The sequence below is a fragment of the Chelmon rostratus genome, chromosome 12 (assembly GCF_017976325.1).
Source record: "Chelmon rostratus isolate fCheRos1 chromosome 12, fCheRos1.pri, whole genome shotgun sequence".
Taxonomy (NCBI): domain Eukaryota; kingdom Metazoa; phylum Chordata; class Actinopteri; order Chaetodontiformes; family Chaetodontidae; genus Chelmon; species Chelmon rostratus.
In genome coordinates, this window is record NC_055669.1 from 2,922,744 (window position 1) to 2,942,626 (window position 19,883).

General features: G+C 42.1%; 1 protein-coding gene across 2 annotated transcripts; it reads left to right on the forward strand.

Moving 5' to 3' along the window:
• Nucleotides 1–4,157: 4,157 nt before the first annotated feature.
• LOC121614774 (dual specificity protein phosphatase CDC14AB-like) lies at nt 4,158–19,658 on the forward strand. Of its 2 annotated transcripts, none has more exons than XM_041948836.1 (14): nt 4,158–4,523; nt 5,708–5,798; nt 11,022–11,097; nt 11,224–11,316; nt 11,409–11,488; nt 12,002–12,068; nt 12,562–12,624; nt 13,203–13,290; nt 13,482–13,712; nt 13,851–13,989; nt 14,846–15,071; nt 15,274–15,365; nt 16,519–16,559; nt 16,760–19,658. In XM_041948836.1, the coding sequence occupies exons 1-14, from the start codon at nt 4,478–4,480 to the stop codon at nt 16,909–16,911; spliced, it is 1,485 nt and encodes a 494-aa protein (XP_041804770.1). In that variant the 5' UTR covers nt 4,158–4,477; the 3' UTR covers nt 16,912–19,658. The 2 variants fall into 2 exon arrangements, with proteins under 2 accessions (XP_041804770.1, XP_041804771.1); XM_041948837.1 differs by having other exon boundaries at nt 16,419–16,559; nt 16,760–16,949.
• The last annotated feature ends 225 nt before the right edge of the window (nt 19,659–19,883 follow it).

Here is a 19,883-nt window from a genome sequence, read left to right on the forward strand (position 1 = left end):
TAGATTAGAGAAAGGTCCCAAAAATTAATACAGATTTGTTCCTTCTTTCCTTTCCCATCAATCATCTCAAGACCCTTCAGATTTGTCTGCCGAAACTTCAGAGGGGCCAGGACCACAGGTTTGGAACCACAGGACTGAACTGGCCACCTGTATCAAAAGTATAGTGTTAAAACTAGCTCCACCTCAGACAACTGTAACAGCAAAATGCTTTTTACCCACTGACACAGCAGTATTTAAAATCTAATAACACGTATTATAATGATATATCAGTTACATGGAACATTTTAATGCAGAAGTAATCCACTGATTTAGCATTGCACACTATAACATTATAAAATGTTAAAGTTCATTAAGCTGATAAAACAGTACATCTGTACTTCTACATAATTAGGATTTTGAATCCAGGGCTTGTAAAGGAGTATTTTTTACACTGTTGGATTGGTATTTTTACTTAAGTACAGCATCTGAGCCCTTCGTCCACCACTGATTTCAGTGGTTAAAAAATAGAAGGCTGAAGTAAATAAGGCAAGTAGACAATCAACAACAGGGGGTTAATCAGAGTGATTCAGGTAGCAGGCAGGGTGACTGGAGAGGCTCAGACACTTAGATAACACTGATGATCTGACAAATCTTGTGGGTAAACTATTGTATCCTGGGGGATTAGTGACAAATAAGAAGCAGCTATATGGCAGGTGAATGGTTCTGTAATTTTGTTGCCAGTGCTGGAAGTGTGCAAGGATTATATAAAGCTTGTAACCTCAGGCCCAGAGCTCTGGCTAGTTGAGGACGCAACATTAAATAAAAATGAAGGCTGAAGCCACATCCTGCCTTGTAACCTTTTTTAAATTCACAACCTGTTTAACATCAAATGGAGTTTATCACTCCATTCATTTATCTGTTCAAAGTGAGATTTTAAAGTTCTCATCCGTTTTGCAGTCTTTATGTTTTATGATCAGTTTTATGTATAAAAGGTAAAAAACTGTGGAGATGTGCAGTCCCTCTGTTGTCCTGTGTGTCCCCCTCCTCTTGTCTCCTGTCTGTTAGTCTGGTCTGTGTCACTGCAGGGCGTGGCCGACTCCCCTCCTCCTGAGCACAGCTGCACTTAATCGACCAATCAAGACTCACCTGCCTGCACAGATTTCAGCCCCGTGTTTCAACCAGTATTCAGCGAATTGTGCGCCTTCCTACTTAGTAACAACAAAGACCTAAAGAGGAGACGCCAAGTACCAGTTTGTCAGGTTTTTGCTCGTCTGCAACCTGCCCTCCTGACTTAATTCTCCTGTCTGTCTGTGCTCAGGTGTCCAAATCCTCACCTGTTCTCATCTGCACCCTGTTTGTCTGCTCCTGGTCTGAACCTGGATCAGTCACTACCTGGACTCTGTCACTCTGGACTCGTCTCTGCACATTCTCCTAATATTCTTTAAACTGTTGAACTTTTCTCTGGTCTCCTGTCTTAGCTGTCTGAGCTTAGTATTTTGGGTCCCAAATACTCTAAAATCATTAAAAAAAAACATGTCCATAACCTGTTAGAAAATAGCTGATGTATATTTTGACATACAGCTACTCTACAAGGCAAATTTGTAATTACTCTAATTACCACCAACGAGCTGACACACAATGAATATGGGCTCCTATAGACACTCAGGGGTCCTGTAGGGACAGTTGCCCACTTGTCATCCAGCCTTGACCATGTCTGTCTAAAACAAATTCAGACTCTAGTTTGAGAGAGATCTTTAAAGAATATCTATGACAGCGTTTTTAAACCAGTGCAAAAAGTGCCAGGAGCTAACGTGTGAACAGTGCTGGACTTCACACCTCATTTGCAAACAGCATCCAGCGGCTCCAGCAGATGTTGTTACATTCATGAACATTAGAGGGCAGCCTCTTATTGGAGGAATGACAAAACATGAGAAGCAGCCTTCTTGTTATTATATGACATCTTTTAAAGATGCACATTTGAACAGAAAGGTGAACATCAGTAGTGTTCCATCACACCTCTGCATTTTAAACCATATAAATGGTAAATATCACCCGAATGAGATCATAACTTTTCACATGTTCGTTACATTCTCCATATATTCTTTCACTCTCAGTTTGTGTGTGAGTATGCAGAAGTAGTGATGATCGACAGTCATCAGGATTATCTGGTGCTCTGGTTTATCTTGCATTTCAGTTCATGTTCATGGTGCAGGTGTCCTCGGCAATGACCCCGCTCACTCCCGTCTTTCTGTTAATCTCATGTCTAATTGGCTAACTGGAGCAGATGAAGCCAGGACCAGGAATAGGACTACATCCCATACAGAAAGATCTGTGCGTGGAGGTGTCCAAGTTAAAGAACTGACAGAGAATAACGTTAATACAGCATGACCGAAATACAGCAGATAAATATTCAATTACATCATAGCTTTATCTATCCAAGGATGAGATCATCTTTTAATTCACATTTTGATTTTTGCAGTGTGAAATGGAGACAGTCAGTGTTGAAATAGCCATAAAACCATTACCAGTCCTCAGACACTTGCTGTGTAGCTCAACTTGAAACCACAGAAATGTCTCAGGTTCTTGAAAAAGGTGACACTGGGATGAGAAATAGTGTCTCAAGAGCTAAAATTAAATGAACCGAGTGGAGAAAAGCTGTAAGGAAGTGGGCTTCAGTTTTAGAGAAGACCTCTGAATGTCTGATGATTTCAGCTCTGTGACAGCACACCTCACTGTTCAGTGTGTTCACATTTACGAAGGTGCTCTAAACACAAAGTACAGCTGAGGATGGCAGGGATGTCATTAGCTTTGCAGGTTTTTAATAAACCAAAGTACAAATGGACAAATTAAAAATTTGACCTGATGATGGTGCTGTGAATGAATGAATGATGAATATAGACCTCACCAGAGTGATCAGAATTCATCCTCTGAGGAGCAGGAATGTCTGTACTGAATTCTGTGCCAATCCATCCTTTAAGTGTTGAGATATTTCACAGAATAAGCGAAAACTTCAACCTGATGGTGTTGCTACAGAAAAAGTCAGGGGATCAAGGCCTCCTCAGAATGAATCCTCTGGGCACCATGATTGCCTGCACCAGCTGTAACCTTCTAATGGTTCATGAGATATTTGAGTGTGAACCAAAGCGGTGGACCAACAGACCAACAGCTGCTAACACGGCTAAAAAAGAAACTCCAGATTACAAACATTATGTCTGACACCCACTGAGCTGTCTACCTGCTATGATTTAAACTAGATTAATCTTTATGATGTGCTGTTGGGCAGCAGTGTCTGACCTTTGAGATCCGTGTAAATCAGTACACTGGGGCTATTCCAGAGTAAAATACAGGGAAAGTCTGGGGATTAGCGATTCTACAAATAAATGACTTTTGCTTAATAACCGACCAAACACCTCCCTTACAATCACCATCTCAAACACTTGTACAACTGTGTGATGTAAGTGCAGAATTAGTTGGCTTCATGTGAAACTCACAGCTCAGCCGGGCAATCAGGGAGCTTAGACCAGGCTGTGGCTCTGCACCCTTGGGTGCCAGGAGCAGACGACATTCCTCAGGCTAGACAAGTCAATCTGCAGCGTAAGCCATTATAAATAAATCCCTGTGTTTGACCTTATGCTGCACTGTGCCACAGGTCTCATTGGAGTAAAGTGAGATTTCAAATACGGGAGAGGTGAAACAATAACTGGAAATACCCATGTCACTGTTAGTTCTACAGTCACACTGGAGTCATGCAAATATACCTACACATATAGAAACAACATATTTTTAGACAAGTATTAAGATGTATTATGCAAAATGACTACACAGGAAATCGAGGATTACAGGAATATAATACAGGTGCTGTTTCACCCATCAGGCAATCATCCATCAATCCGCCTGTACCAGGCTTTAGCAGCGTGTCCTGCAGTGTGTGCGCGTGTGTGTGCGCGCGCGCGTGTGTGGCCACTGACCGAGCATGTGCAGAGCAGCAGGGAGATTAGCGCTCTCTCTGGCTCTGGGCGGCTTGGTGCGTGTCTCCGGCTCTCTCAGTGTTTGCTGGGATGTTCCGGGAAAGGTTTAAATTTAGACATGGACGGACAGCAACATTTGTGAGAAACTACTGAATTCAACCAGAGTCTCCGGGCTCCTTAGGGACAGGAGATGAGCGGGTGGTGTTTTCTTTGACTTTGGACACTTTTTACGCGCGGGCATCGCCTCATCTGTTGGTCCTGCAGCTCAACAGTTTGCCTGCAGAGGAGTCAGTGAGACTACTTAAAACTGGACGTTTTCACCTCCAAGTAATGACGAAGCCGAACTGTGGACCTGGTGTCATCATATTTGATGCAAAACTGGAGATTTTCTGGACGCATCTCAGGTGGCCTCTTAACAGATAACCCAGCAAAGACCTTTTCAGTTTTCTTTAGGGTGCAGCAGAGGACTCTGTCTATTTTAAAGTCATCCAAAATCAGATTATAACAGGAATCACGTCATAGTGAATCAAATGGCAGAGGAATATGAAGTGTCCGGTGCGTCAGAGTTTATTAAAGGTAAGTTACACATGGAGTCATAATGAAATGACGAACTGTGAAACTTGTTATATACACAGACATCACTGATATACCTCCACTTATCCTGGGAGGTAAAGCTGCTGGAAAGTGTATTTGGATAGAAAATGTGATTTTAAAATAGAATCAACACATTGTGACTATGGTACAAACTGTAAGCGGCTGAGCAACCACAGACTCAGTGAGTGTCTATGGGAATATCTTTAAAATATAACAGTGATACCTTTAGAGATAAAAACACTGAGACTGAGGTCACAATAACCACACTATTGAGAACCATACTATAGAGTCCCATGGGAATAATACTGAAATTCTTCATCGCCTGGTTTGTTCTGTAAAGCAGGTAAAACTATAGCAAGTTAGTGATTGTAGTTTGGCCTGCTGGTGTGGGCAGACGAACCAGCAGCAGTGACTGGGACACACAGCTCATGGAGCCAACTCAGGTTTCATGAGCATCGAAGTCTTCCAGTGACAGCTGTCTGTGGATCCGTGGGTGCATTAACAAAAAGTCTTAATAGTTAATTCAGCATTTAGAAGCATTATTTTGCCATAATCTTAAAAAGCATTGGATGAAAATCAGGCTGAAGTTGAGGCCGACAGCTAACTCACTGATAATCGATGTGTGGATTTCGTCTTTTGGGCATTAATAAGAACAATTGATGGGCTGCCAGGTTGTGACTGTGCTCAGCTTCTCAGTAACAGAACAGCAGTGTTTCAACAGGTTCAGGAGCAGGCAGCGTGGTTTCAGCCTTCAGGAACATGCTCTCTTGGCTCCTCTAGCTAAATAGAGGAGCTGGAATAAAAAAGTGTCTGTATTAAACTGTGAAAGTGTGATCTGTTGAGGATATTCCAGCTGTCAGAACGACAAATAGTTGATGTTCACTCTAATTTAAAATTTGGAAATGTTTGACCTGTGAGTGCCGTTAGAAGGCTCACTGGTTAGTACTATTGTCTATGTCTCTGTACAGTCCAGTGCTTATTGAGCAGCATGGTTTGCTTTGATGTTCTGCTGTGTGCCCCTGACATGAAAGCACCTGAACACTCACAACACCTATCAATAATGCAGTGTTATCTGTCTGCTTGGCCTCCTGTCTGTCTGTGTGTGTGTGTGTGTGTGTGTGTGTGTGTGTGTGTGTGTGTGTGTGTGTGCGTGCTGTACACCACAGACCGGCTGTACTTTGCCACTCTACGCGTCAAACCAAAGAACACAGCCAACACACACTACTTCAGCACGGACGAGGACTTCGTATATGAGAGGTAAGCCTCTGTGATAAGCAGCTGGATCACATCAGCATCACTCGGTCACTTCCACTCATTGATTATGCTGCCACATAATATGAGTCCTCCACACGCAATGCAAGGCAGGGCGACCACTCATGAAGACCGGTCCTCAAGATCAGATCATAAAGCAGGGTCCATTCCCACAAACCAGTCATCATCAATCTTTTTATACTGAGTCTGACTACGAGATAAGAGCTAAATGTGTCTTGGTCATCTCTCTGGGATAACATGCAGCCCTGAGTCATTTATTTTCACTTGTACAAAAATTCAGAGAGTTACGATGATTTTAATTGTGGACAGAGCTCCTGTCTCCACATGCATTGGGATGCGAAGTTTCCCTGTACCAATATAGTGGCCATTCCCCATGAGATAGTGGGGCAGGGACATTATTTTTAAGCGCTTGATAAGCTTGATAAGCTTGATAAAGCTTGATAAGCTTGGCTAGCACACACAAACCTACAGCCACACTAACAGGGAACAGGAAGCACAGAGCCTTTAAAGATGGTGCCATCATTTTTGGAGGATTCATGTCTGTTGCTGTCAAGCAAGAATGAAGCCAACAAGGACGTGACAAAAACTGCAGTTCCTCGAATGGTCACTTGGGGCTCCAAAAGTGAGTCAGTCCCCATAAACCCTCTTTTTAAAACGTTACTGCAGAAACAAACATGTTCACAGCCTGGTAAAAAAACCAAAAAAACAAAAACATTTTATTCTCTATACCTAATTTACCCGTTTATGAGAGCTGAATTTTTATATTGTTTAAATTCTATTAAGTCTTAAAGTTATGCATAATTATGAGATTGGTCGCTTTGACTGACAGTTAGCGGCTAGGTTTCAACAACCAGGCTTCATTCAGCCTGCCTCAGCTCCACCCACGGTCCACTTCTTTGACCATTTCTGGACTAGTTGGGAGTTTGGTGGAGTCAAGCACTGCCCACATGGCTTCACAATGGCTCTTCTGAAGCCTGTGGTTAACATCATGGAGACTACATCCATGTTTCACACAGTTTTTTTTTCAGTCATTCATTATGAGAAATGTATATATAAAGAATGGAAGACAAATGTCCATATGAAGAGAAGCTCTCGACAGCAGCAAAGGACCAATATATTACCAGCTTATGCTATGCTAAACTGGATGCTAACATAACGTCGGTAACCTTTATGACTGACGGTATGCTGTGACATTTCATGCTTTGAACCTTACTCAATGTGTAGCGTCTTTTGTATTAGTTCAGCAGTTATTCTTGACTCCCACAGTAAACAGCCAACAGGTGGCGCTCCTGCCCATGTAAATACATTTTTGCCAAGCTCCTGATTAACTATTATCCTATGTAGCCTCTCACTGTGTAACACAACATGTCATACCCTATATAACTGGTCAAATGTCGAATTATAACTACCTGCCTGATTTATCTCTCCATCTATCTGAAAATGAGAACACGTTAAAGCTGTGGCCACGCCTTTACTCCGTCAGTCCTTAGGTCCTGCAGTCCCAGCACCTCAGCATTATATATTTTTTTGTTGATAGTCATGTGATCGGCTTTTACAGCCCACTATACAACAGAGCTTACCGGCCATGTTTACAGTGAAGTTTACCTGGTTGCAGCTACCTAGCTAGATGACTGGTGATGGCGAACAGGCGACAGTTGGTATGCTCCAAAAATGGTCGATTTGCTGCTGAGGATGCCATATTCCAATTCCCTCTATTTTTTTTGCTTTTTAAAACACTGTTTCGTATCACATGTGAGCTTCTGTACAAACCTGCTATTCCAAAAAGTGTAAGACACAAATAAAAACAGAGGCAATTATTTTACATAGCTGGATTCTTTCTACATCATTCACAGGAGTTGATCATCTGCAAACCAGGTTGTTGCAATCGTCCAATCTGGCACTGAACGCTAAACTTATTCCTGGATGATGATTCATGTCCTGGTCTCATTAGTGTCCTGGACATGATATTCACCAGTCAGTCCATTGGTGATTCGGTTCTCTGGGATGGTTTTATTAAAAACCAAAAAGGTTATATGTATATGAAATGATGTGAATCATATACAGTTGCTTTGACAGTCACCAGACCTCAACCCAAATGAACACTTATGGGAGGTATTTGGAGTCATGTGTTAGACAGCACTGTTTGAATGACACTGGGACATCATCCGCTGTTTGTTATTGCTGATGCATTCAAGTGCAGTATACAGGAAGAATACAAAATACAGTAATGAATACATGCATTATTAAATTTGATCACTTGGACTCCAGCCTGTGAGTGAAGCCCATTCATTCCCATATATGTTCAGCCAGGGCTCATCATCCCACAGTAAGATATAGGTCAAGATGAGATCAGTGGCCCTGCCCTGGAGATGAAGGGGATTTAGGACAAACACTGGACGACACCATTCAGACAGGATGCTTCATCGTTCCAATCTATTGTATGAAAGAGCCGGATAGTTTCACATCTAATGAACACAGTAGACAGTTTTGACATTAGAACATTTTCAGTGCATTGTTCAGCAGGCTGGGCAGTCAGATCAAGTTTGCAGTCAAACGGAGACATTTTAGAAGGGTGGAGTATGGAATTTACCCTTTTGACAACACATGGTTTGTGTTACATGAAAGCTCATTGTTTCCGCTCATGAAGTGTGTGTACTTCGAGTGTGACTTGCTAAGGCAGCAGCTCATCGCGCATCCAGTGACTGAGAACTAAACAGTGAGTGAGGGCGAGCTGAAAGCAGCTCTGTGCTGGGATTCATCTAAGATCCACGAACTCTGACAGGGAATAAAAATAAGATGCAAATTACCAACAAGCCAAACCAGCATCAGACATCAGTGGAACTCCGTGGAGTCAAATTCAGAAAGAAAAAGTGTTTTGCTGAATGTGAGGTTGGCAGAAGGATATCAGCAGTGAGCTCTGTGACATTACCATGGTGGGGTGCCAGATATTTTTAAAATCAGCTTACTCAGTGCAGCTCCAGAGCCGGACGACGGCTGCCAGCAAAAATCTCACAATCAGTTTATTTTCAGTGTGGCTCTGCACAGGATGTCCTGAAGTGTCTGTCCGTGGATCCAGGAGTTTTTCTACCTGACTCACCTGTGCTTTAAAAAAAACTTGATCCATTTATTCATTGTTATATTTTCGAATATGCTGAAGAAGGTGTGCAGCGCCCTTTCAGACAACTTTCTCAAAGTGCTTCATAATATTAGCTAAAGATGAAATTTAAGACGTACAAACGTATCTGTATATTGTTGTAAATTCACTCTCTTATGATGTGATACAAATCATGGCAGCAGACGGAATATTAGTACAAAAGGAAGAACAATATGATCTTGAGATGTTTGCTAAATATACTGAGCTAGAACTAGGCAGCTAAGTAGCAGGAAGGGTGCAGCCGGGAGCACTGACAGTGAGTCACCTCTGGTCATAGAAACACCTTTGCGACATTGCCTTGACGTTTGTTCATGACATTTTTTAATCAGTGTGGGGACGTTTGGATCAGGATGAGTATCAACATGTTTCTGCGTGCTTCTGCATTTTGGAGAAGTTCCAGCTGGGACAGAGATCTGGCTCAGGCAGGAATAAATAGAAGTATAGTGATCCAAATGAGACGAGATCAAACGTGGAAATTCGGGTATTACAGGTAGCAGGTAATAGCAGTTGGAAAAAAAATAGCAACAGAATAGAGAAATACAAAATACAGTAGCTGTCTGCTACTGAAGGAGCTGCTGAGGGCCCCCACTGTGTCATGCAGGGGGTGGGAGGGGTTGTCAATGATGGATGTCAGCTTGGCTAACATCCTCCTCTCACCTACATCCTCAGTGGTGTCCAGAGGGCAGTCCAGGACAGAGCCAGCCCTCCTGACCAGTCTGTTCAGGATCGTTCGGACCCTGACTTTCACCCTCTCACGTGTTCTTCTCTTCTTCTTTTCTGTCCTTGTCTCCAGAGAGTTTCTGAACAAATTCCCAAAGAATCTCTTGTTATATTCCTGTTCAATTTCTGTTGCAGTACAGTTCAAGTAAAGAGTCTCGTTGTCCCTGATGTAAAGCAGCTTAAACCTCCTCTAGGCCTCTAGCGCAAATGAGATGAGTAAGATTTCCCACGAGATCATGCGTCCCATTGACCAGAAGGATGTCACTCCAGTCTTTTTACTCTTCAGGTGTTCTGTGCGTCAGCTGATGACTGATGTGATGATGTATTGTTTGAGATGATGTAGTGCGTTTTCACTCGTGTATTTCTCAAATGACAGCGGGGTTTGCAGCATGGGGAGAACAGTTAGCCTGTAGCAAAAGGACATCCAGCCTCTTAATATGTTTAAGAGGTCAGTGCGGTCTCATGTCAGCGCGTCAAACACGGAGGCCGTCTTAACGATCTTAGCTGCAGATTATCGGACGACACCAGGATGCGTGCTCCACTGGCCAGCAGCACTCTAAGAAGGACCAGACTTCCTGTGATGCAGGCCAGTTTTATCCTTCAAGTTGTGTCAGGATACCTTCATGAAATTCAGTTAGTCAAAAAGCTGTGAACAAACAGCAGACTGAGGCGCAGAGGCACCCGGTTCACCTCGTCGTGCTGCTGTATCTGTTCATACATGTGTTTTTCTCAGGCTAAAATCATCCAGCCAATGTAGGTCTTTGACACATAAGTCCTGGATTGTTTCTGGTGTCATTTTGTTCTGCATTGTGCTCCACAGTGTTTCCACACTTTGATCACTGTTATCCTGTTAGCTATGAGCAGTGGATGTGGTCGAACTGCAGAATGATTTCTCAGTAACGTGCATGTCCTTTCCTAAAATCAGCATAAAATCGACCTTCACTATACTTTGAACCTTGCAAACCGTTTGTGTGTTGATTCTGTCACCCTGAAACTTCATGGTTTGTGCTGAAGTACTTGTTGCTCCAACAGCATTTACACACCGTCTTACATTTTGTTTGCTTGACTTCGGAAGTTGAAAATACAACATACATGAGGGCAGTAACAGCTTAGAGGTTCATTACAGTATGTTAAGTTTAATTGTGACACACTCATACCTGAGAAGCCTCATCCGATAAGCTTCTCTTTGACACACATGAACACTGGAAAGTTTGTGTGTTTGTACTTCTAGAAATCTTTCAATGTGCAGGGTTTTCATATGTGAAACTGACCAAATAGTTGTAGTAGTGATGGACAGTATATGAGACGCTGCTCTGTTTCTCTGTGTGGTGCAGTTTCTATGCAGACTTTGGGCCCCTCAACCTGGCCATGCTGTACAGATACTGCTGCAAACTCAGCAAGAAGCTCAAGGTAAGAGACAGAGCTCTGCACGTTACATGCAGGGCAGCACTCAGAGACTGAACAGTTCAGTCACCGGTGCTGTTCGGTTGTTATTACTGAGCATTCATTGGATGCTGACCCTTTTTGTCCTTTCAGTCCTTCACCATGTCCAGAAAGAAACTGGTCCACTACACCAGTTATGACCAGAAGAAGAGAGCCAATGATGCTGTGCTCATCGGTGCCTATGCTGTAAATATCTCTTTATTATCCCTCGATTCATCCTTCTGTCTGTCTGTCCATCTGTCTGTTATTAATAATACAGTATGACCTCTTCCCTAAAGGTAATCTATCTGAAAAGAAGCCCAGAAGAAGCCTACAGGACTCTGATCTCAGGAAACAACACAGGCTACCTGCCGTTCAGGTAGGTAGCCAGCAACACTTGGCTAGTGTTGCTGGCCATCTTTCTGCTGTATTACAAAGGATCCACTGATATCATGTCTGGATTTTTTTCGCTAACTCATTTTGCAGTCAGGTGTGTAAAGAAATTCCCTCGAGTGCAATCTAAGCAATCGTACCATCCTGCACCAGCAGCAGTCCCAGCAGATATGTAGCTCTGCTTATTTGTTTAAACTCTCATTCATATTCAAATCAAGTCCCTCCTGACCAATCAGTCTCATTATCTGAGCTCCAAAGCACCCTTTTTCATTCAAGTGACCCCACCCCCCAAGTACACAAGTGTTTGAGGCCCCTCTGAGGTGTGCTGGAGTGATTTAGTATTACTTTTGCATGAAGTGTGGGGACTTGAGAGGGGCAGATTAAAATATATAAGTCCTATTAATTGCTTCTTTATTGGTCAGATGTCACAATTTGATCTGTCTATGATGCAACCAATCACATCTTTTTATTTGACGCTCCCTCCCTGTGTGTCCCACAGGGATGCAGCGGTGGGGGAGTGCTCCTTCAACCTCACCGTCCTCGACTGCTTACAGGGGATACGCAAGGTAAACAACAACAACCAAGCCAAACTACAGACTGATGGATGGCTTTAGTTGGTACATGAAGTTGGCACATCACGTCTCAGTTCACCCCTCATGCAGTTTGTCTGTAAGAGATCAGTGGAGGGTCAGGCAGATAAAGTTTATCCGAAGAGACAAACGTAACCCACTTTGTTACATCATGTTGAACTGACGTAAGGTATTTTCAAGGGTGCATTGTGGTAGAAAACAACAGCTGCCCTGAAAACAAATTCTATCTGTTCCCGCTGGAGGTCAGAGTTCAACTGCTTTTTTGTTTTCCGCTAAGTTCTTAATCCTTCACTCTTATGAAAGTTTAAGAAGATGAAAACAACAACAGAGGTCATCAGGAGAGAAATTACATCACAGTGTCAGGATTTATTTTTCAAAAACGCTGCCGTGAGTCAACTTTAAAACTCTCTGTCTCTCTGTCTGTCTCTCTCTCTGTCTGTCTCTCTGTCCGTCTGTCTCTCTCCTCCAGGCATTACAGCATGGCTTCTTTGACTTTGAAAATTTCCACGTTGAGGAATATGAACATTATGAGGTGAGGCCACACAGAGACGCACACAGTCCCACTTGCATGACAGCTGAAAGCCACAACTAAAGATGGCTCTACCACAGCAAATGAAAAAGTCACAGCAGGGAACAATGAGAGACGAGGAGCGCTGAGTGAGGTGAGACAGCGTGGGTGCAGCTCAGGCCACGAGAAAAGTTATACAGCAGACTCAGAATTATTGCCACACACACTCACACTTACATGAAAATATGTACTTGCATATCATTTGAGTATCTTCTTCAACACCAGCCCAATTTAAAGGGATATTCCAGCGATTTAGTACAGCTGTTTGATAAAGTTGGAAACAGATGTTTAAAAAATGGCCAAAACTGAAGCAACAGGGGCCAAAAAACAAGTAAGAAGTAAAAGTACTCATGCAGAATGGCCCCGTTCAGTCAATATTACTCTATTATTGAATCATTATTACTGATCTATTATGTAAAATCTTAATATGAAAAGTAGTTTAGGCTGATCTTAACCACAGCTGTCAGATAAATAAAGCACCAGATGCACATAGCTTGAGTAGCTCAGTGTGTCATCTGCTTCTTGTCTCTCTGCGTCTTTAGCGAGTTGAAAACGGGGATATGAACTGGATCATTCCGGGGAAAGTCCTGGCATTCAGCAGCCCTCACCCTCGCAGTAAGATAGAGAACGGTGAGTCACACACCTCTTTCCTCCAAACTACTGGCTTTCAGCTGATTTCCCGCATGGACCCACACTGGCTGTTTAATTGAACTCATTTGAAGTCAACATGAGAATGTTCACTCTATTATCTCTTATTATTATATTAGTCAGCTAGTATTTGAAACGTCAAAACGCCAAACTCAAAATGATTGTGTTTCCAGGTTACCCCCTCCACGCACCGGAGGCGTATTTTCCGTACTTTCGCCAAAATGGCGTCACAGCCGTGGTTCGCTTAAACAGGAAGTTGTATGACGGCAGGCGTTTCGAGGATGCAGGATTTGAGCACCATGACCTCTTCTTCCTGGACGGGACCACGCCCTCTGACCTCATCATCAGGCGCTTCCTGCACGTGTGTGAGAGCACTGAAGGAGCTGTGGCTGTGCACTGTAAAGGTGGGAGGGGATTTGTGCGTGCATCTGGCAGAAAGTCATGCAGAGAGCAGTGTGCTGCAAGTCCAGGGGTCAAACCTGTTCTTCGTTTGTTTAAAACCTGTTGCTCATAACCTTCTCTCCTTCAACATTCCCTCTAAGCTGGCCTGGGCCGCACAGGCACTCTGATTGGCTGCTACCTGATGAAGCACTTCCGCTTCACCGCAGCTGAGGCCATCGCTTGGATCAGAATTTGCAGGCCCGGATCCATCATCGGTCCTCAGCAGAACTTCTTAGAGGAGTGAGTTTCAGTCTGAGCTGTGGCTCCACGACATAAACAGCTTGATGAGACAGCTTTGATCATCATAGAGCATTCGGGACAAGTCATATTTGAGCTGTCACTCATTTTGGTCCAGAGTGAAAGGACAATTATTGGATGGACATTGTTTTTTACAGTGGCATCAACAAGTTGAAATTCACAGCATTAGAATATACATTAAAATGAATGAGCAGATTCCTGTCAGCCTCAACTACAGTTTGAGATGAAAATAAGGCTAAATGAACATATCTGCCAAGCAGTATTGTGTGTGTGAGTGCTGTAAAGCCTGATATATGTCATTAATGATATATCTGTGCCATTCACACACCAATGAGCCACACTCCCAAACTGATGCACTATTTGCTCCCATTCCAGGAACGCTTGGTAAAAAGTACAGTGAGCAGCCTGTTGAAAAAAGAAACTATATATTTGTGGGCTGCTTACGAAGATGCACATCCTTATTAGGAACCAGTGGAAAGTACTGAGAGACAGTCACACATTGTTAGTTCTCGTCTTTTCATTGGATTTGTTAATAACAGCAGAAATCTAGAACACACCGTCCTCGTTCTTTGCCTTCTGAATGTTGATGTAGTGCACGTTAACGTGCATCATGTTTAGCTTTTTTATTGAAATACCTCAACAAACACTGGGTGTATTGTCAAAATATTTAGTAAACACGTTCATAATCCCCAAATAATCCCCAAAAGATGAGTTGTGATCCCTTTAATCCATTACTGTGCACACCTGACTGAATGATTTCACAGGCTGAACGTGAAGTGTGGTCTGTCCCTTGTGTGTGTGTGTGTGTGTGTGTGTGTGCGTGTGCGCGTGTGTGTAGGAAACAGCACAGTTTGTGGGTGCAGGGTGACGTCCATCGCTCCAAGCAGAAACTGGTTCAGCAGAGACTGAGTCGACGGCAGCAGCTGCAGCAGCAGAGTCAACAGCAGCAGCTTCACAGCCCCGACTCTGAGGGGGGGAGACAGGAAGCCATGTCCCGCCTTCTCTCCAGCATGGACGACCTGTCAATCAACACCACCCTTTACAAATCATACAGCCTGGATGAGGTGAGGGGCGGGGCTTTCTGGCATCTCTATCTACTCTACATACAGACACTTGATTTATATTTACCGTGTGACCCCGACCATGATCACATTTTGTTTAAGTTGAATGTAAAGTATGAAGCTTTACATACCGATAACACTGTCTGTCTGTCTGTCTGTCTGTCTGTCTGTCTGTCATTGTTTGTCTTTGTATGAATGTGTGTAGAGTAACTACAAGGAGGGCAGTCTAACTCAGGGAGACAAACTGAGAGCACTGAAGGGAAAGCGACCACCTCGATCAGCCTCCTCCTTCTCAAGGTACAGCTTGGTTTTAACATGAGGGTTATGGTTGGGGTCAGGCATGGAGTCGTTATGGTTACGGTTCAGGAAATCCACTTCCTCACATTCTTTCAGAGTTTCAGATGAGAAGATCCACACCACCTTAACTAACTTAACTGGAAACAGGGGCAAACATGTTCTGTCTTGCCTGTATGTACAGATTAAACACTTGAGATAGACACATATTAATGAACTTGGAGGTGCTGATTGGACAAAACAAGGTGTCCCTTTACTTCCTGTCTTTATACAGCTCAGCACTCTGACTGTTCCATTATTCCGTGCTCCACCAGCAAAAAACAGCTGAAAATTGCCCTTCTTTTTATGTAGATGCATGTTAGATGAACAGTCGCTGTCAGCGCATTGTGTTTCCTGAAGTGTCTTCACAATAAAAGCCATCCCTTTAAGTTGTTATGTTCCGTTTACATTAGTAATAACGTATTAACTGAATGACACAGTGTAAAGAGAGTGGATAGTGAACAGTAAGGCTGCTATCAATCATATACAATATCGCTGGACTACACACACACCTTGTTTCTAGCCTGAATCAAAAACAGGCCAACGAATATATATTAAATATATGGAGACTTTATTACTGCATGTAAATAAGTTGAATAGCTATTGTAGAAAAACACATCACTAATAGTATCTTAAAGGCGCTGCACACCAATGGTCCACAGGTGTTTTCACACAGTTTTTGCTTGGTCAGACCTCATCTGAGGGCTGTGTGGATGTGGACAGTCTAGAAATTGAGACCTGTCTGACCCTCCTGTCAGTTTGGAATTATGCCTTTATCATTTTCAGGATTATATGTTTAACCTTTCTCATGTACTCAGTTCATTTGTGTTTTGTATGTGTGCAGCATAAACAGATATTTTTTCCATTTTCACTAGTCAGTTAATTGTTTTCACAACAATCAATATGTTCTCATCCTGCATGCTGTCATTCCTGTCATTCCACAGTAGCTGGTTGTTTTATATTTCATGGTTTAGAAAATATCAAACATGCAGTTGATTCTTTGTGTTTCTCATTCAGGTTAAATCTGTCCAAAGCCTCTCACTGCTCCATTCTCCCACCCCCTAAGTCCACTAAAGTCCCCCTCTCCTTCTCCTCCTCTTCCTCCTCCTCTAAGAAGCTGGTGCGGAGCTCTTCCTCCTCCACCACGCAGATCAAGAGGTGAGTGTCCGTCATCAGTCGGCTCACAGATCAATCAGCTGAATCAGGTAACTGACGATGTGACTCTGTGACTGCACCGCTGAGCAGACGTTAATATTATTTCTCATCATCATCTGCATGAAATATACAGAGAGCCTCATCTATGTGAAGTTAGAAATGTCCATCCTCTCTTCCTCTGTGCTGTGTCTCTCTCTCCTCAGTCCCTTCAGCCTCAGTCTGTTCAGCACCAGGCCTGCTGTCATTCACTGACTTCACACTTTGGACGTTTCCGTTCTGCTCACAAGTCGGCAAGTCGACTGATGACGAAGTCAGAGACTGGACTGCTAACATGCTGCGGGTGTCTGGGCCTTAAACATTTTTATCAACCTTGACAGATGCTAAGACAAATAACAGCAATTACTCGTCTGACAAAGAAACGGCACCTTAATGGTAGACAGCCACAGATTGAAGAGCTTTGTAGAGTCAACTCCAAGCTGCTTCTCTGTGTTTGAATGTGTGTAAGGGCTACACCACCTTTTTGAGAGTCACAAAACTGACATCACACTCATCTCTGTGTCTCCAGCAGATGGTCAACAAATGATGTGTTAGAAGATAAAACACACCAAAGTGTTGGAAAACTATTTTACACACAGGTAATTAACCGTGAAAAGTATAATTAACAGAATTATTAATGACAAAACTACACACTACTAGACTGAAACACAGCTCTAAGTACTCAGGCCCTTTATTCAGGTAATAGTTACAATGCAATACTCCATTAGAAGTAAAACACCTGCTTTCAAAATCCTAGTTAAGTAAAAGTCAAGTGGTATTTTCAGTAAAATGTCCTTTAAGTAACAAAAATGAAGCACATGGGCCCACTCATGGTATAAAATACAGTATTATAGGATTATTAGTGCTGATGCTTTGTTGAGGTGGAGCTGATTTTATCATCTTTATAACGTGCTGAGACTTTTAACCTGCAAAAACCTCAACCAAAGATTTTCTGTCAATGAGTGAGTCTTTAAAAAACGGAAGAAAGAGGACTGTGATGTTCTTCTGAGGGTGTATTCACTCTTCTGAGCCATCGGGTGAAAAAATTATAACATAAAATAAAACAAGTATGTCAGATGCCAGGCGCTGCTGTCTGGCTAATTAACATACTGTACGCTTCAATATTACAGAGACAGAAAGATGACTTTGTGTCAGTCAGGTGACAGATGGACAAAGCGTCCACCAAGTCAGTGGTTTGAAAAGCAAGCAAGATGTTTTACTCCCTGAGTTTACATCACCTCACAGGAAGCAGCAGCAATGACGGGGATTAAAGCAGAAGTCTGCACTCATTGGAAGAGTTTCTGGGTATCAGTGGCAGGTGTGTTGCAACGATCAACTCAGAACTGAGCACAGATCAGAAGAAGGTGGTTGCCAGGTTTTGGTTTTCTGTCCCTTTTAATGTAACACCATATTCAAACAATGTAGGAACAACATCAGTGGAGGAGTGGAAACAAAGCCATGTGACTCTCAACCGCAACTACACTTTGTTACTATAATAAAAAAAAATCTTCATTATTAGCAAATGTTTGTTCTGAGCAAGAACACAGTCGAACAGTTTGTACAGTAGTCAGTACAAATCAAATATGGAAACTTTGGATCACAGGGGTTAAAAGAAGAAGAATCTGGGGGACATTTTTCATTCATAAAGGGAAATTCTTCTGTTTGTGTGTGTAGCTGTGTTAAACCATTTCTTCTCTTTTCTGTGCAAACGTATGTACGGAGAATATTTGTTTTACGTTATTTGAGCGGCAACATGAACTCTAATCTTGCTATGCAAATGCTGTCCTGTTTAAAAACTGTGCTGTTACTATTATGAAATGTATTTATCTGGTCAGGGATTATGCATGACCATCAATCTCTGGTTGATTCCAAACGAAGAAAAATGCTTATTTGAGATCCACCATTTGATAAGACAGCTGCCTTAAGTGTTGCTGCAGAGATTTTTAACATGAAGAATAAATACTGATGATTCAGGTTGCCCTTGATTATGGATGTACTGTATATTAGTGAATGTGGGCCTTTGTTTCATTGCACATCCCAAAGAAACAACATGATTATGTCTGAGGTTTAGTCAAAAAAAGAATCTTGGTTTTTAAAGTAAACGATGTGTTTTTTTGCCTCACATTAATGATTTTTTTTATTTTTGGCACATTTCCACTGTTATGAAATACATTTAGGAAAAAAGATAATAGAAGTTGAAGGATGAAACCAGTTTTGTATGCAGCCAGTCTTGTGTTGTCCTGGTAACTAGTGACACTTCATCATAGCAGCAAATGCTGACTACACAGAAGATGATGTCATATGTTATTTGGTCAGAGAGAAATATTCCCTGAGAACAATTTAAAAATGTCATTATCATCTCTCAGCCTTGACATCCATTGAAAGAAACTCCCTCACTCACTATAATGTCTCTGAATACAAAGCTGCACTCATCAGTCTTTCTTATATTACCAACAGGTGATGTTTTATCGTACTTCAGCTGTTTGCAATGTTGATCTGTATCTGATGGATGTGTATGTAGACAACTGTTTACCAGCATGTTCACTGTAACACCTTTATTAGGTCAGTGTTGTTTACAGCTTACTCAACTGCCAATTAACCAAAAAAAAGAATATTTCTTTATTTAATCCATGTTTTCTTTACTTCGCAAAATGCAGAGAACAAGGAACCCTAAAATACACATTAAAGTAGAGGTTCAGCTCATTACTCTTTATATCAGGACAAACTGAGGCACCCGCTGTTCTAGAAATCTTCAAGGCTTGACATCAGTCTGTTACACATCAAATTGTTGTTTTACCTCTAACAGTTCTCGCCTTAACCCCCAGTCCATGCAAACATCACCTTTATCTTTTTTAAGATTCTTTTTCTGACTTTATTGAGAGGAGGGCGACAGTGTGCAGATAAAAAAGAAAGAAAATATAGAGCAGAATATAGAATATAAGAAATAGGAACTACACAAGGAAATATAACAGTTAAATAACTACATATGACATGAAAAATGTTTGTCCGTCCTGTTTAATGCAAATCATTTCATGATACACATTCTCTATGATAATAAAAACAGTATTCAGTATGTCTCATATGTATGGATTTTGTCTATATGATTTGTGCTTCAAGTGTCTCAAATGTCATTAAAGGAAGAGCAGAAAGTAACCACTGAGGTTAAAGAGCCCCCTTAAAGCTTTTGGTTTTTCCCGCTTGACAAATGTATCTACCACTAGTCTGAAGCTTTCAACAGCAAAAACCAATGTACAGTAATGACTGATGTTACCTACATACACATCTGTACAT

Coding starts and splice junctions, on each gene's coding strand:
- LOC121614774 (XM_041948836.1), top strand. CDS start 4,478: ATGGCAGAGGAATATGAAGTGTCCGGTGCGTCAGAGTTTATTAAAG. Junction 4,524..5,707: donor TGCGTCAGAGTTTATTAAAG/GTAAGTTACACA, acceptor TGTACACCACAG/ACCGGCTGTACTTTGCCACT. Junction 11,489..12,001: donor ACAGGCTACCTGCCGTTCAG/GTAGGTAGCCAG, acceptor TGTGTCCCACAG/GGATGCAGCGGTGGGGGAGT.